The sequence below is a fragment of the Poecile atricapillus genome, chromosome 12, assembly GCF_030490865.1.
Source record: "Poecile atricapillus isolate bPoeAtr1 chromosome 12, bPoeAtr1.hap1, whole genome shotgun sequence".
Lineage (NCBI taxonomy): Eukaryota > Metazoa > Chordata > Aves > Passeriformes > Paridae > Poecile > Poecile atricapillus.
The window spans coordinates 2,611,608-2,628,462 of NC_081260.1; the positions used below are offsets into that span (position 1 = coordinate 2,611,608).

At 42.6% G+C, this 16,855-nt stretch overlaps 1 protein-coding gene and 1 long non-coding RNA gene across 4 annotated transcripts in view; one reads left to right on the forward strand and one right to left on the reverse strand.

Annotated features, from left to right (window-relative positions):
- ABCB7 (ATP binding cassette subfamily B member 7) overlaps positions 1–9,494 on the reverse strand; it is a 35,551-nt gene extending 26,057 nt beyond the window's left edge. For both annotated transcript variants that reach the window (XM_058847669.1, XM_058847670.1), the window contains exons 1-3: positions 9,295–9,494; positions 3,470–3,547; positions 1,859–1,945 (exon numbers count right to left, since the gene is read on the reverse strand). In XM_058847669.1, coding sequence (XP_058703652.1) covers positions 1,859–1,945; positions 3,470–3,547; positions 9,295–9,468 — 339 coding nt within the window. In that variant the 5' untranslated portion in view covers positions 9,469–9,494. The remainder of the gene's footprint in view (positions 1–1,858; positions 1,946–3,469; positions 3,548–9,294) is intronic.
- A 4,956-nt stretch (positions 9,495–14,450) lies between these two features.
- LOC131583569 (uncharacterized) lies at positions 14,451–16,442 on the forward strand. 2 transcript variants are annotated; one of them, XR_009278535.1, is made up of 3 exons: positions 14,451–14,596; positions 15,236–15,355; positions 16,152–16,442. It is a non-coding gene; the product is annotated as an uncharacterized LOC131583569 (long non-coding RNA). The 2 variants fall into 2 exon arrangements; XR_009278534.1 differs by having other exon boundaries at positions 15,277–15,355.
- The last annotated feature ends 413 nt before the right edge of the window (positions 16,443–16,855 follow it).

Below are 16,855 nucleotides of genomic sequence, written 5' to 3' on the forward strand. Positions count from 1 at the left end.
GTCAGAAAAAATCTGGAACAGGGAAAGGTGGAACAGAGCTGACAGGTATCTCACCTGCAGTTCTCCTAAAAGTATAATCCTAAGGGGAAAAAATGTGGTAAATGGGGTGCCAGTATTTTTACACACTGAGTACAAGCACATGTATACATGAGATACAGGAACTGCACTTGGAGCAACAGAGTATTTCCTTCCCTTCCACAGTTTTGCTGAGAAATTCCTGGCAAACTCAATATTACCCTGTTTTTTTCCACTCTTCACACATTTCACCTCTTCCACAGCTGGTTCCTGCTGCCTTCTCCTGGACAGTTGGTATTTGTTTAGTTAGACAACAGCCTTAACTGACCACGTCCTTTATTAACCTTTATTGGAGTAAAGAAATTAAGGGATTGATTCATACAGGAATAGCTCAAGTAATAGCTGAAGGGAGAATGCCAGCAAATTAAAAAAATATCATCTGGCATCAAAATTTTTGGATAACATATTGCTATAAGGAACTTCCTACATCCCTTAAGGCTACTTGTGTTGTGCTAAACAGAACTTTCCATTTCCTTTCTGACTAGAGAAAATCCTGGAATTTAAATACGTGAAACAGAGAAGGAGAATCAGCTTCTCTGATTTAAGTTTTTTTTGTCCAGGAAATCTCTGAAAAGAGCTTACACCTGTTGCAAGGAGGGTGTTAAAATGAGTCTGAAGTTAATGTTATATGCAGAGCCACTGGTACCACTGACTGGAGACAGCAAATTTTTTTGTTTCTCCCTGTGCCTCATGCAGAAAAGATCACAGATGTTTACTGGAACAGCCTGGCTACACCTCAGGTCATGAAATTCCCCCTTACTATAAAACATGCACCTCTCCTGACTTCTGTCTGTAGCAAAAACAGGTCTGGATTCAATGAAGGGACAACTCTCAAATGAAAACTTGAAAGAAAATCCTAGGTTGAATTCTTCAATTTCTTTACAGTTGAGGCTGTAGGAGAGACAACCTCAGAACAGTTAAACCAGCAAAGCAGCCCTGAAAGACCTGGATTCTGAAAATTCAGTTTGTCATCAATGTGGTCTTCACTAATTTTAGGGAAGATTCCATCCAAGTTCAAACAAGTTATAACCATTCACACAGAATGACTCTACAAATACACGAAACATCAGAAATAAGTGTGCCCAGGAAATGAGAAGATGCAAGTTCTGTACACTCAAGAGCTTTGCTTTGGCAATTTTAATCACACAGTTGATACTGTCCTGTTTTAACCAAAAGTTTGCCTCATTTTCTGATTGTAATCAGTTGATCTAATAAAAGATCAATCTTTTAGCTGATCTAATAAAAGATGCTTTACCTCATATACCACCATCATTATTATAATGTGCTTCCTGAATAGAAATACAGTCAAAATATTATTAATTCCAAGTAAAAATACACAGAGTTTAATTACTTCTCTCCCCTCCCATTTCAAGTGTGATTTTACCAACTGATGCAATAACCTATGAGCTGATTTCTACTATCCTGTCTGCCAAGTCACAGGGAAATATCAGTCACAAACAAGATCAACAACCCAGTGAATGACAAGAAAACATATTTTCCATCAAAAGAATCTAAACCAGGCCAATTGCAAGGGAGTGTGTAACAGTAAAATGGTATTTTTAATAAAATAAATAAAGCCCTTCAACACCATTATCACAAACATTTGGTGACTTAAGAGCTAGCAAGTCTACACTGACAATTTAACAGTATCTACTACAATATTTATATATCTGCCAAGTGAATTTTGGACAATTTGTTCCTTGAGGTCTTCAGTTTTTAGTTTTTTTGGGGAATCTGATAACATTTTTTATTTAAAGAGCAATAATAATTGAACAAGTTTTACCCCTTCTTTTGGATCTGTGTGAAGTCCTCCACCAGCATGGCCGTGCCAACACATCCTCTTCTCTATCAGCTGCCACCTGGGCAGGATCTGTGTGAAAATGAGAAGTCAGTTTGCAAGAACCTCAGGAAAAAAAAGGAACCTCAGCAGAAAGAACTACTGGCCTGTTTTTCCTCCCTCATTGTCAAACAGTTTAAACTTGGTTTAATAAAAAATCTCACCTTCCTCTAAAAACTTTGCCTTAAGAAAACAATAATAAAAAAGGGATGTAATAATCCTAGCAGCAAAGAGCACATTCCAAGCAGCCAGGAGGGAAAGATAGCAGAGCCTTAAATATTGAAAATGAACTGAAGAACACAGAAAAAACCTTGAGGTTTTGGAGGATAACCATACTCAGGCACATTAATAGGTAAAGTGGAACACATTTAAGCAGTAATATTCTCTTCATGTATGTAAGAGTAATTTTACTTAAGGGCAAAATAAATAGATAGATCTGCTTAGATAAATAAATAGATAGATAGATAAATACTTCTCTTTCCTAGCAGGATGGGAATGGGCACAAGTTGTCTCATTCCAGAGGCCCTGTTGCAATTCATGTACAGGGACAATTTGGAAAAGAACCTGCTTGTTAAAAACAAATGCTCATTTCTTTTAGCATGTTGCCAAGATTCCCTGGAGAAAACTTCTGAATTTATTTATGCATGTAGATGTACTAAAAAATAACAACTCACTACCACCAGGCAGTTTTCCAAGTTCAAAGTGCCCGCCACAAACAATGGACATGTTAAAGCTTTTCAATAAAGAATCTGCTTTTTGTTTAAAAGGTTTGCTACATGTTGACAATTTCCAGGTTCAAGTTATGTAAAAGCTCATGAGCAATCTTATTTTATAGATGTTGGTTGATAGCAGACCCCAGGGTTTCCCAAATTAAAATGTCACTTTTTACATTTTAAAGAAAAACCTCATAAGAAAACCAATCTAAGTTGATTTCATGCTTTGAAGTCACAATGACCCTCAAAAGATTGTAGCTACTTAAGTCAGTTATGAGTGGTTATTATTTTATAATTAAAAACAAGAAAGAAAAGCAAGACAAATACATTTCTCAGCTTCATTCAAATAAGTGTGTTACTCAGAAATGTGTCATAATTCTTCCATAAACAGGAAAAATTGCATCTTCCCTGTGCTTGCACTGGTTTTAAAGCAAGCAGACCTTATAGGAGTAAGAGCCTGACATTCTGGCACTCAATTATGAGAATATTCTACAACTTAAGCAGAATTTTGAATGAATAAAGCCCTACATAATGAAGGAAAACTCAGAGTTTCCTACCTGGCTCTTCCTTACCTGGGTATTTTCTATGATTAATAAATTAATATAAATATCACCATGCAAAACCTGTACTTTCAAGAACTCTTTTTTGAAGTTTTTGTGTTATCATTATTTTGCAGAGATTCAAAAAGACTTCTAGGGGCAGAAACATAAGTTGCCATTTAACTTCAGAAATGTAAATAGTTACATTAAAAAAAAAAATTAACAGCCATCTAAACTGAAAGATGCTCCAAGGGCTTAAGTTTCTCATGACCTGCAAGTTGATGGATGGAACAATTTATACCCACCTCTGAATGCTCCAATAATGGCCTTGAATAATTCCCTCCCAGACTATGCCAAGATCTTTGCCTGGAGATTGGTGGAATCTACAGAATAAAAAAAAGAGAGGAAAAAAAAGAAGGGAGAAAAAAAGAGAGAAATGAAAACAGAGTCATGCAGAACATGCACTTCACATTCAGAGAATATTCATCTAGTTTATGTAAACAAGCATCACATGAAAAGAAGGCAGATGGCTTTGTTTTTTAACAACTGACCACAGAAAAAGAAAATTGGTGGGGAGCAGCTGTAAAATAAATTACATTCACACATCAGAAATGCTCAGTGACAATGAACTGAATTTTCCTTCCCCGAATCCCCACTCTCATCACTTTGTTTCTTAAGTACAACAAAAGCCCAGTTTTCCCTTTCCTCTCACTTTAATTTTCTCCCAGGTTGTCTCCTGAATTCTTTTAAAAATAGTCTTTTGTCCTGTTTTTCATTAAGAAATGCTATTTTTATGCTTATAGGTTCTCAATTCCTCTTAGCTCATGCCATGCTTGTCTCCAGAAAGCAAATCAAATCTACAGCTTTTGCCTGGGAAGCACTGGGACTATGAGAAAGTGGACAGGGCTGGCAACAAGTTTTAGGTTATTAGGACACAATATATGCAATATTCACAGATCCTTCAATGCACCTTAACCTGTAACACACAGCTGGCACCAACTGTGCCACATTCTACACATTACCTCGCAAAGCAATCAAAATTTTTATGTTTTAAAGTACCAAAATAGTTGAAAAGGACTATTTCTTTTCCTCAGAGGGACTGGCTGGCAGTGCTTCCCCATGGCAAAACACAGGGACCTCTCCTGGTCAGCACTGATGGTGCCACACCAGCTCTGACACTCAATATTCAATCTTTCACTGTTCTGTTACAGTATTAACCATACTCCTCACTCCATATAATCACATCAAGAGCAAAAGAGTCAAAGAGCTGCTCATCAGCCCTTAGCAAAGGACAAATAGGAAAAAAAAAACCCCAATAAACCCCCTTGATCATAAAAAAGGGCAATTTTAACCTTGACATACAGCAGTACCATCATATATTTTATACGTTGCCTTAAACATCCTTTTCTTCCTAAGACACATACCTCAAGTAATAATTTCATGAGTCATTTCAAAGAAAATTAAAACCATTTCTCCACAAGTCATCACATGGACCTGCTATTCCAAACATTTCTATTATATGACATTATATACAGAGAAAGAATGAACATCATAATTATAGATTTTGCACTTAGTAGAGCTAACTGGCCTGGGTGAACCATCCTGATACTTCCAAGACCTGGGTTAAACAAAGGAACTGCATTTCTAAAGCACTTCCTTGTAAATGCAGTCATAACTCAACAGCTTTGTGCCAGAACAAAGGATTCCATCTAAAGCAAGACACTTTCCACAGGAATGATGACAGTGTAAACAGAGATAAACACAAAATATAATGGGAAAATTATGATGCTTCAGCAGTATTGCAAAGTAGCTAATCACTGTTTTCTAGAGTGTAGCCACAGGACATTATAAAAATGTGTTACTAAAAATCCATCTCTTTTGACCTCAAAATTCTTAGAGTTCACTTCTGACTGAAGCAAACAACATCACAGAAATAACTTCTACTGAAGCACCAGCAGATTTGGTCTCAATTACTGCATTAGATAGACAGCCTGATTTCTTGACCAAAGCTATGAACTGTCTTGGGGTTAAGGCAGCAAAAACATTAAAGGTTTTGTACAAGATACAAAATAAAACTTGTTCTTATTTTCAGTCTTGAGTCTGGAACACTGGAGGTATCAATCATCTCTCAAGCTTCTGCTAAAAAACAAATGTGAGCAAAGAAACAAAGAGTTAAACAAGGTGAATAATTTTCTTCACTGGTAATTCCTCTGACTGTCACAGCACTGACAGCAAAACTGCCCAAATGAGAGGGGCTGAAGCTTTCCCTGCCACTCTCCACACATCCTGCAGGAAGACTTAGGACTCCACTTTCCCTCACCAGGGCTCCCAAGAGCTTTAAAACTACAAAGAAAAGCCATATTTGAATCTAATCACAACACATAAAAGAAGCAGGTTATTGCTTTAAAGAACCAGGAGCAAGTCCTACTTATTTCAGAATTTAAGAAATAATGCAAGGAACTTGAATTCTGGCACTTCGTAACTCCTGAATGCCTGACTCTGCACCATTATGTTCTTTTAATGTATTTTTGGATATGATTCTATAAGCTCTAAAGGATGAAACAGATGTCTAGTACTGATTGCACATAAAAGTCATGTTGTTGAAGTGTCATGACTGTGGGTAGTAGTTTAAATACTACAAATGCAAACAAACAACAGGGATTAAACACATTTGTACAAGGTCAAGCCCACACTCAGAAGATTCTCTCTGGAATATGATACGTTGTGCTCCAAACTGCACTCCTCTCATGAGGATTTTTTTTTAAACTAATTGTAACAGAGAAGATAACTGAAGGAGGGATTCAAGTTCCTCTGCAGCATTTAAGTCCCACAACTAATCCTACTACGTTTACATGGCAAGAAAAGAAATGATGAATAGATAAGAGTGGAGGACAATGAGAGAAAAAGGTGAAAATATTCAGGTATAATGATAGGCTAAACTGTCACCAGTATGAACAATATAAACTTAACTGGAGCTACATTTAACAGTGGCCAATGTGCAATTGCTCTGGATGTGTAAAGAGCAAAGGAAGGGACCTTAAAGCTCATCCAGTGTCACCCTCTGCCATGGGCAGGGACATCTTCCACTGTCCTAGGCTGCTCCAAGCCCATCCAACCTGGCCTTGAACACTTCCAGAGATGGAGCATCCTTCCTCACAGCAACTTTTAATGTCCATTTTTATAGGCACAGATATGGGATTGCTGCTCTGCTCAACAGCAATGCCTCCTCTCTAAAGGGATTTTGAAAATTCAGAGAATTTCAAATAGCCCCTTACAAAGCAGGTATTTGCCAGTGAGGATTGCTGACTGCCCGAGACTGTCCAAGTGCACCTTCAGAGTCCAGAGAAGAGAATTTAGCAATGCACACAAACACATGAAATGTCTGCAAAATAAGTATCAGTGTGATTTTACAGACTAGACCAAGCTTCAGGTGAAAATAAATAAATAAAAAACCAAGCTAAAATACAAATAAATGTAACAAAAATACCTGAAACTTCACTTGCAACCCCTTCCAGAGCAAGGGATAATATTAAGTTATGCAGAAGAACAAGCTCTTTATCACTGGCAGCTGGAAGGGCAAGATAATGGAAGGAAAAAGTCTCTGTTTTGTACCGTTACAGTTACAATAATTTAGACAGCCCTGCTTTCTACAACTGCCAAAGTTCTTCCCTAAAGAAACTCCTCAGTGTATTTCTTTGCTTAAAAAGATCCCTAGCAAAATATAGTTAAGGGCTGTTTGACCTTTCCAATCAGAAGTTGTTTTCTTTCCATTTATCTAATTTAACTAATTCTTATATTCATTTAATTTCCATATTTACACTGAATAGAATTTGCCATTGCTTTTAATTTTGGATAAAGGCAAACTTCTACAAGAAAACCCAAAAAACAAACCCACAAGTTTCTTAGAAAAAAACTCAACAGCAATTGTTCAGTTACTCATGAAAGTTTATCAAGCCAACGTGCCAGTTCTCTACTCAGCAGTATCCTAAATTCCAAAAACAAGTTTTGACATGATGAACCCCTGCCTGCTCCAACCACAGGAGGCTGAACTGAAGGAGCTGTGGTTATGGAAATACAAACTGATCTCAATATCAAAAAAAATGAGGCCTAATCCCAGTTCCACAATATTTATGAAACCTGTTTTTTCCCCTCCATAAATGTAGCTTTTTTCCTCTTCAGGGTACAAATGTTACATGGCTTAGTATTCAGAAAAGAAAAACTCCAATCAAAACTACCGAAAAATATAAGTGTGAGGGGAAAAAAATATTTGAATCTTAATGCAACAGCACCCAAACAACTCTACTATATTTTGCTCTCATGGCAATAAGTACCATAGAAAATACATATAATGTACAATAATACAATTGAGCTTACAATTAACTGTAAGCTAAAAAAAAAATTACAACAGACATGAAACTATGAAGACAGGAGGCCAAGTATCACATGAATGCAAAGAAGAGTAGAGGGATGAGCGGCAAGTCTTTGAAATTAACTTTTTCAAAAAGAATGGTTACAACTTTGCTCTTATGGTCACTTTACCAGAGCTTCTTCCCTCCTTTAATCCCATTTTTCCTCAGGAGTTAAGCTATGGCTGTACTGTTCACCAGTTTGAGCTGTAACAGGCACAACTCTTGACTGATCCAGTTCTGCTGCCACAAACCTCTGCTGTTTGTGTAAATTATGTCAATTAAAGCAGGACTGTGGCTGTGGAGTTCACTCCCCACTGGGGTTTTACCCCAGCAGTGAGGAGCTCTGGTTTAACTGTGTCCTCTGTAAAGTCCTTACTGTCAGGACAACACAACTTCCTCTGTCAGCAAACTTAATTAACCTTTTGAAAAAACAAAATTTTGAAGTGCATTATAAGCAAAAAAGTCCAGAACACTTCCGTTTGAGCATCCTGTTAGAGTATTTAATAAAATAAATGCTCTATTTCGTGCATTTCGTGAATTCTAATTTTCAGCCAAATAGACCTTGATGCAAAAGTGAGAATTCATTACCAGTCCGTTAAAAATGCAGTCACTGACCACTTTCTAACACAAAAATGCCTAGAAACTAAAAAGCCAAAGAGATGAACACATATATATATCCCAAAGAGGTAGTATTAGCTCTCTAGTTCAGCAAATCTAGTGCAAATCCACATTTAGTGACACGTGGCAATTAAAACTGATCAGCAGGGACTGGCATTTCTTGCATGAAAATAAAGTCATTCAAAAGCAAAGCAGGAATATAATTAATACTTCTATTCATCACCATGATAACATTGCTGTTTGTTCCCTAACAGCTGAAATACGTCTCCAGGAACACCAGACAATACTGAGTATTCAGGTATATTTTAATGTATGCAAATATATGGGTAAAATATTTGATCTGCATCGACTTTAGCTCTCAGCCTCTTGCACAAGTTTCAAAACTAAAACCTCCAAAATTTACCCTTTCAGTCCTGCTCATCTCATCTAGTAAGATAAAGTTGACTGTAGTCCCCGACAGAATTCTGCCTGTCAGGAAAAGCTAATCAAAGTCGGTGACAAAGAAAAGTTACTCATAAACAGCAGTATTGTGAGGGGATAAAAAAGTTTATTACCGAACAGAATTACAAGCTGAGACTTCATGAAAGTTCATTGCCTCAGTCTCTCTGATACATCTCCTTAAGCCACTTTGAAAAATGCATGTGAAAGCTGGACTTAGTTTGAGATAAAGTACTTAATACTTTACCTGTATAAATAATAATTCACTAGGACATAATACAACCTTCCACAGCTGACAGAAAGCATTCCAATTCCAACTCCCTTTCCGCACACAGCGGCAGAACCAGCTGCCAGCACAAGTTATTCACTATACACGTATTCAGCATCCGTTCAAAGACACTGAGGCTTTTAACGTTTGTCCCCAGAGACCCCCGGACACACCCGGTCCCTCCCCACGAGAGGTCCCTCCGGTCCCCCCCGCGTCCCCCGGGGCGGCGGGCGCCGATACCGGTAAGGCAAGGACGAACCGGGCGGTGTTGGCAGAGCCAGCGGAGCACTGCTGCGGGCACCGACGCCACCTCAGCCCCTCACCGCCCACCCCTCAGCCCTCCCAGCCCCCGGCGCCCCCTCAGCCCCTCACCGCCCGCCCCGGTGCCCCCACACACCTGTGCACCCCCCGGGGCGGCTCGGGCGCGTTGCCGCCCGCTCCCCACCGTCCCTCCGGAGAAGCAAGCGACGGCGGCGGCGGGCGGCGGGCGCAGCAGGGCCAGGGCGAGCAGCAGCCGCCGCTTGTGGGAGGCTGCGGCCGCCAGGCCCCGCGGTGCCCCCAGCACCGCCATCTTGCGAGGGCCGGGGCGCAGGGGATTGTGGGACGGCGGCGGACCCGCGGGAGGGGCGGGGCGGGGCTGAGTGCCCTGAGGGGAAAGGTCGTGCGGTGCCACAGCGGGAAGCGAGTTGGGCTGCCCTCGGAACCTCGGGACCCCGACACGGGCTGCCCTGGGCCTCCCCCTGGCATTCTGTGAGAGGGGCTGCCCTCCGCCATGGTGCCCCGAGATGGGCAGCTTTGAGCGCCACCATAGCGCTCTGACAGGGGCTGCCCTCAGCCCCACCATGGCACCCTGAGAAGGGCATCCCTCAGCTCCACCATGGCACCCTGAGAGGAGCTGCCCTCATTCCCCATGGTGCCAAAAAAGGAGGTATTCTGAGCCATGGTGCCACTATGGCACCCAGAGAGGGGCAGTTTTCAACCCTACCATGGTGCCTAGAGATGTGCAGCCCTCAGCTCCACCATTGGACTCAGAGAGGAGCAGCCCTGAGTCCTGCCATGGCACTCTCAGGGGGGCTGCCCTCTGCCCCCTCATGAGCAGCCCTTGGCCCTGCTATGGTGTCTCGAGAGGGTTCCTCAGAGGAGCAGCCCATGGCCCCACCAAAGCATGCAGTGAGAGGAGCTGCCCTCAGTCCATGGCAGCATCCAGAAAGTGGCTGCTCTGAGTCCTGCCATGGCACCCTGAGGGGGACAGGCACACCTCTGCCAAGCTGGGAGTTAAACAGGCCCTTCCGGGCCAGAATTAAACAGGCCATTCTGGGCCATGCCCCTCTCAGAAGGCTTTTTGTTCTGACTGCAGATAAAAGCCTTCTCTTTGGTGCACTGCACTGTTGGAATAGGGGTGTCCCCAGCACAAGCCACACAGCTGCAAGCATCGCTTATGTTGGTCAGTAGCTCTGTCAGTATTTCATACAGGGTACTCCTCCCAAGCTGATTGTAGCACTCCCACACTTTGTCCTGATGCAGCTGGACACACCTTGCTGTAGACCGAAAGAGGTGCTCGAGCTGGCACACAGTCCCTCTGGATTTTGGGTCCCCCACAGAGCAGCTGCCCAGTCAGTTTCCTTGCCTGGGGAACAGAAAAGCCCTGACCCTCAGCACCAGCAGAAAAGGTGAGGATGACATGTGGGATGATACATCTCTGCACATACCTAATCCTGTATTCCACACCCTTCCCAGGGTTAAGTTCTGAGCTACCTCAGAGGCCTCCTCCAGCCCACACAGCTCAGCCATAGTTCCTTTGAGGCAGAATCATGCAGCAAGAGAACGGATCCTAATTAAACACCCACTTAGGAAGATAGAGCTATGCCATGGATTACATTTCTGATGGCCTATATACTCCCATGTGATCGGCATGCAGAGCTGTCAGAAGGCTGTAACTCTGTGTGGCATTTTTAATCACATGAAGATTTCTTCAAAGCTACCAGAGCTTGACTGTTGATGCTCTTGCCTTGAGGGAGAGTTGTAAGCTCATTTGCAGGGGAGAAAGACAGACAGACAGACAGAAAGGAAGAGGACAATTGGCTTAAAGTAGATTTTTAATGAGGCAGGATTTCTCTAGTCTGTGCTTTGATACGCAACTTTGCTCCTGACCAAGATCCACTTCAAATGACAGAGGTGACATTTCTCTGGCACTAATCTAATTCTTCATCATAATTGCATTTGGCAGAGCTGGCTCTGAACACTGCCGCCCCGTGGCATTTTTCAGAGGGATAAACAGGAATTCTGGGCTTCTGGCTTCCATACATCCGCTTCCTTCCCTATGCTCTGCTCTACGTGGAAATTTGACCAGGCAAAGCGGGATAATCACAAATCTGTCTGGGATAGCCTGGACAGACAGGCCGGCCAACACAGCTGCATTGTTTGAGTGATTTCAAACGTTTCTGTAATTTTCCCACATGCACTGCTGTGATGGTTTCATGCACAGTGTTTGTGTGCACACGTGGTGCTTTATGGGTCGATTCAACATGCAGCACAGGCTCTCAGCCCTGTGAAATGTGTCCAGTGTTTTGACCATGTCTCTTCAGACATGTGCCACATGGAACATCCTGCACTGGGATAACAGAACCTGTGGTATCACAGGATCTCACAGGTCCAATGCCTCTAACGGAGTCTTACAAATCACTCAGCAAAAGTTTATTGTCAAACCTCACACCCCCTGCATCATCCCAGCCTTGTCATTGTTAGACAATGTACCATTTTACTTTTTACCACATGTAATATATTGGATATGAGTCTTCTCCCTGCCAATTTTACTTCAGCTGCTCTTCCTTCTTTAATAACTCTCCCATGCTACTGGCTTTATTTCCTCCTGCTAATATTTCAGTCTTGTTTCCAGTTCTGATCTTTTCTTTCTCCTTTTGATACCACTTTATTTATGTGATCCCAGATTACTGATACCTGTACAAGGCCCTGCACAAAGCCTGAGAGACACACAGGGTGAAAAGAGCCCACATTTCTGTAGTAGTTACAACTTCTATCCCAGAGTGACAGAACCAGGAGAACAGAGCTCATGATAGAGACACAGAAGGTCAACAGAGAAGTTTTATGAACTTACACTGCTTAAAGTAGCTCACCACAGAATAAATATCTATTTCTCTGCAGATTTAGCTGTGGAAGCAGAGGATCTCCTTGGAGACAGACAGATCAATGCCTGCTGAAGCAGCTCAGTTGAAGAAATAGCTTCGGGAATGGAAATAACTCACCACAAAGGAGATTTGTGAATAGAATCCTAAAAGATACCTAATCTGGCCTTTTTCCAGGAGCTGTGTAGACAACAAACCAGGGCTTGAGAATAAGGTCAGTGTACTAAATGAGAGCATGTTAGTTTTTCGGCTAGAAAAGTTTACAGAAGCAGCTCAGCAACAGAAATACAACACCCATCTTGTGGAGGTAAAATAACATTTTATTTAGAGTTTCTTGAAATTCTTAGCTTCTTTCTCATTAAAGGTCCTTAATATGATTCTAGTGCTGTAATGAATTTCACTTCTAGCAACAAGCACTTATTTCTTCTAGCTGTAAAAAGCAGAGTACAATTTCATAAAGACTATATATAGAAGTAAGATTTATAATTAATAACATTCCTATAAAATGGAAATAATCAACACTGAATTCCAGATAATCAGTATGCCAAAGGGAGACTGAAACCTCTGTTCTGTGTGGTAACATTGACAGTTTCAGCTATAGCAGACATCAGCCTAAAAGAAAGTCCCTCAGGACTGTGGGAATCAAAATCAATTCCAGAGTAAGGCTAGAGGAAAAAGAAAAGTGTGAATATTCAAACATAATTTAGTATCAATGGTATTGGAAGGATATGAATAAAAGGATGGGAATGCTTCAAGGAAGTACATGAAGCAAAAGGGAAAATTAATAAGAAGAAAGTAAAGCAAAGAAAATAAAACCAGAAAAACAAGACAAGGTTGAAAGAAGCCCAGCTGAGATATTCATCGGCCCCAACCCCGGAGCCAACCACTCCGTCCTGATGGCCCAAACCAGGATGAAATCAAGGAACATCCAGGACCTTTTTACATATGAGGAGACTCTGCCCCACTGTCTATTGATTCAGTTCTCTGGTTCCAGGAAATCCATTCAACCAACCATCCAGACACTTTGTTGAACAGTGACTGCTCAGAGTTTTGGCCTCAGGGCACAAAACCCCTATAAGAACCCCGGACTGCAGCCCATACAGGGTGGATTTGGGAACACCTATACCTTTGGGCATAGACCCCTGTCCACCCAGCACTGCGATGACCTATTTATTGTGGTTTTTCTCTTTCGTTGCAGGTGCTTCAATTGTTTTATAATAAATTGCTTTTTATTGACCTTATTTTGCCATTGCATTTATAACATATTAATCCTCAGACCCTGCATTTAAGAACTGAGCAGATGCACAGACTTTGGAAATGCAGTGAGAAATATATCTCACAGTCAATTAAACAAGTAGCATAAGAGAGCTGTATTTTTAAATGTGTTTGTGTTACAAAAATGACATCTCCAGTTGTTTTCACTGAAAATGTGGTCAGGCATTGGAAGGGGTCATCCAGGAGAGTGGTGGAGTTACCATCCCTTGAAGTGTTCAAGAAACAACTGAATGTGGCACAACAGCCCAGCACAGAGCAGAGGCATCCAGCCTTGCCCAGGTCATGGATTTAGTGCCTGTGAAAAGATCAAACTTACAGTGAATCCACAGCAGTTTGTGATTCTGTCACGTCCTGATCCTTTTGCCTTCTCCAGGTTTTATTCTGTTATAAATTTGTATTGTGATATTGGCTTTCGCAGATGAATCTTATATGTTAAGTACTTTTAGCTATGTATGCACTTTTTTCTTACTAACAAGTCTTAAGCTTAAAAGAATTTCCTAGGTACAAGGCAAGGAAACCCCAGAGGGCAAGGACAGTGGGGCCCAAGCTGTTATCAGGAGAACAATAGAGTCCAAACTGTTATCAGCAAAAGATATGAAGCCCAGATACCCTCAGAGGAACGGTGACGGTGATGGGGCCAGACTCTTATCAACAAGTGACCATTTGCAAGAGAAAGGAAACCAAACTCCAAAATAATGCTCATCAGCAAGAATAATGATGACCAACAAAAATAGTGCTGACCAGCAGAAAAATAAGTTGTGCAAAAGCATGATCCAAGAAGGCAGAACCAGGGAGGGGACACGCTTTGAATATGCATTAACCCCTCACAGCAGGGGGGGATAAAAAGAGTGTTCCTGAGATACCAGGTGTGTTCCTGGCAACTCACCAGGGCACCCGGCCGTTTTAACCCTTTGCTTTATTCCTTTTGTCTCCTAATTGTCTTTTTATTTATATGAAATTCTTTTTATAATTTATTAAGTGAATCTCGTTTTTAAGAATTCCAACCTGTGCTCTGGCTCACTGCAAATACACCAGGCCATGCTTGAGACTTCTTGATTGCTGCTGGTTGCTTTTCTTCTTCTCTTTTTTTTTTTTTCCTTCTCCCCTGCTAATCCAGTCACCTCCCCTGAAGTGGCCGAGGTTGTTCTTCCTGCCAAGGGAACGAGGGCACACAGAGCCTTCTGTCCACAGAGCGCTCGCCTTGGCCCAGGCACAAATAGGAGCTTTTCTTTCCTCCTGCTCACAAGGCACCAATAATGAGGTGTTTGGCCATGGAAACCGGTAAGAGAAATGCACAATTTAAGGAAGAATTACAATAGAAAGCTGAAAAGTTGGGAGGAAGGTGGGGGAGAAACGAAGGAATAGGCCGGGACAGATTTGGGGGGCTCAGAGCCTGTTAACAGCAGAGTTTAATGGGGCCAGGGGATCCTCAGAGGCTGTGACCCTGCTGGAGCTGCCTGACTTGAATAAGGAGGTTTTTAGCCTTGTGAGGCAGGGTTGGGCATCTTTTGGCTGTTTGGTGGAACAAGGAGCCTGTCAAGGAATGGAGAAGCCTGGGAACTGCTCTGGGACCCTCCTCACCTTCCACGGCTCTGTCAGGTGCGTTGGAAATTTGTCTTTCCCAGTGAGCAAGAGCCTTGAGCATCTACTGGGTGTGTCTGGAACACTGGGGCAAAGAGAAGGTGTGGACTAAACACCAGCTCTGCTCCTGCAGCTGCTCTGAGACAGCGCTCCGGGAGGGGATGCAAACAGCCAGGAACTCGGGGAGTCTGTCTGCAGCCAGGGGCTCAGCCTGGACTGCTGGGCTGGGTGGGATGGGATGGTTTTCTGACAAAGCTTTAAGGCTTATCAGGTGTGCCAGAGAGGAAAGGAGAAATTCCGTGTGTGTAGTTCATGGTTCCAGCTTTGTTTATCCTTCAGGAATTGCTTCAGCCTCAGTAAGAAGGATTCGGTGTTTGCAGGCTCAGCATCATTTCTCACAGCACACTGTTGCTCTTGAATTGCACACCAGAACCTGAGAAGGAAAGAGGAGGAGAGAGGGTGAGTCTATCTTTCTTTTCTCATGCAGTTTCTCTTTTTAAAAGGCACATTTCTGAAAAGAATTGGTTTTATATGTATTTCTGCTACATGTCTATATCCCTCTCTCATTTTAGACAGTCTGTGCAGAAAGCTGCATGGAATAATTGAGCTTTCCACCTTTCAGAATTGCTGCCACTATATTTCTTAAATTCCTTAAATAAATTCCTTAAATTTCTTAAATATTTAGGAATTTGAAGCACCAAACATTTCTGTACCTGAACCCTCTTGGTTATCAAAATAGTAGATGATTTTCCAAACCTGAGTTCTGACACAAACACCCACTGTGGATTTTTGTACATCCCCCTGTTCCTTTCTAGAGTTGTCCTGTGCATGGAGAATTCTAAGCAAATGTGGGGTTAATTGGGCTGTATGTAAGCAAACAGGCAGGGGTGAGGTGGCTCCTGAGGTTTGCAAAGGAAGAAAGTAGCACAGAACTCCCAGCTCTGATTCCCTTGGCAGACAAGACCCAGACAGGAGGAACGAGCTCCTGCCTCTGTGACCCATTTGCCTGTGGTGCCAAGCTCAAAACAATCCCAAAAATCTGAGCTGTGCTTCTCCTTGGCCCTCAAGGAAGGGTTTGAGTGGGAAGCAGAGCCATCGGTTCTGTTCCCTTTTGGCCACTGAGGGGAGCTGCTTATTGGCAAATTCCGTGGTGTGATCCAGGCCTTTGAAACCCCCCAAACCTGGTCGTGCTCGTTGTGTTACAACCACTGTGTGCTGCACAAATCCTGATTTCAACTTTGCTTTTGTCCTCCAGGGTGAATAACTGCATTGGATTTTCTAACTACAAATTCTTTCTACTGTTCTTAGCCTATTCTTTGTTGTATTGCTTGTATATTGCTGCAACAGTCTTCAAGTATTTCATTAAGTATTGGACAGTAAGTCATGAAATCCAGTTCCTTTTTCATCTCCTGTCAGTCTCGTGGGCTTCAGTGACTCTCGGTGCTTTGTTGCTCTCAGGCAGTGAAGGAAGGGGCTGCATTTTCCTGGGAGGTGTTTCCTGGGCCCTTTGGGCATCCACCTCTTGTTAGATGTGCAAAATGCACAAAGCAAGAAGCAAGCAGCCTTCAGAAATTTCAGCCTGTAGATTATTTTCTGGCAGAGAGTTTCTGTCCCTTCCCTGTCCTTGTGTTTGCATGAGTGTCCCTTGGAAAGTTTGGCATTGATGTGTAGGATTCTGGCAATGATTTGTACTTATTTACTGTGAAGAAAAAAACGTGTCAAAAAACCATGTTCATTTTCTAACCCCCACAGGCCTCCTTTTTCAATTTAAAAACAGCGATGCAAACGAGGCTTTTACACAGTTCGGGGGGGCTGTCCCGGAGCGCCCAGTGCGGGCTGGGCCGGGGCTGGGCCGGGGCTGGGCCGGGGCTGGGCCGGGGCCGGGCCGGGGCCGGGCCGGGGCTGGGCCGGGGCTGGGCCGGGGCTGGACGTTGCCGGTCCCTCCCTCGCGCTGCGCTC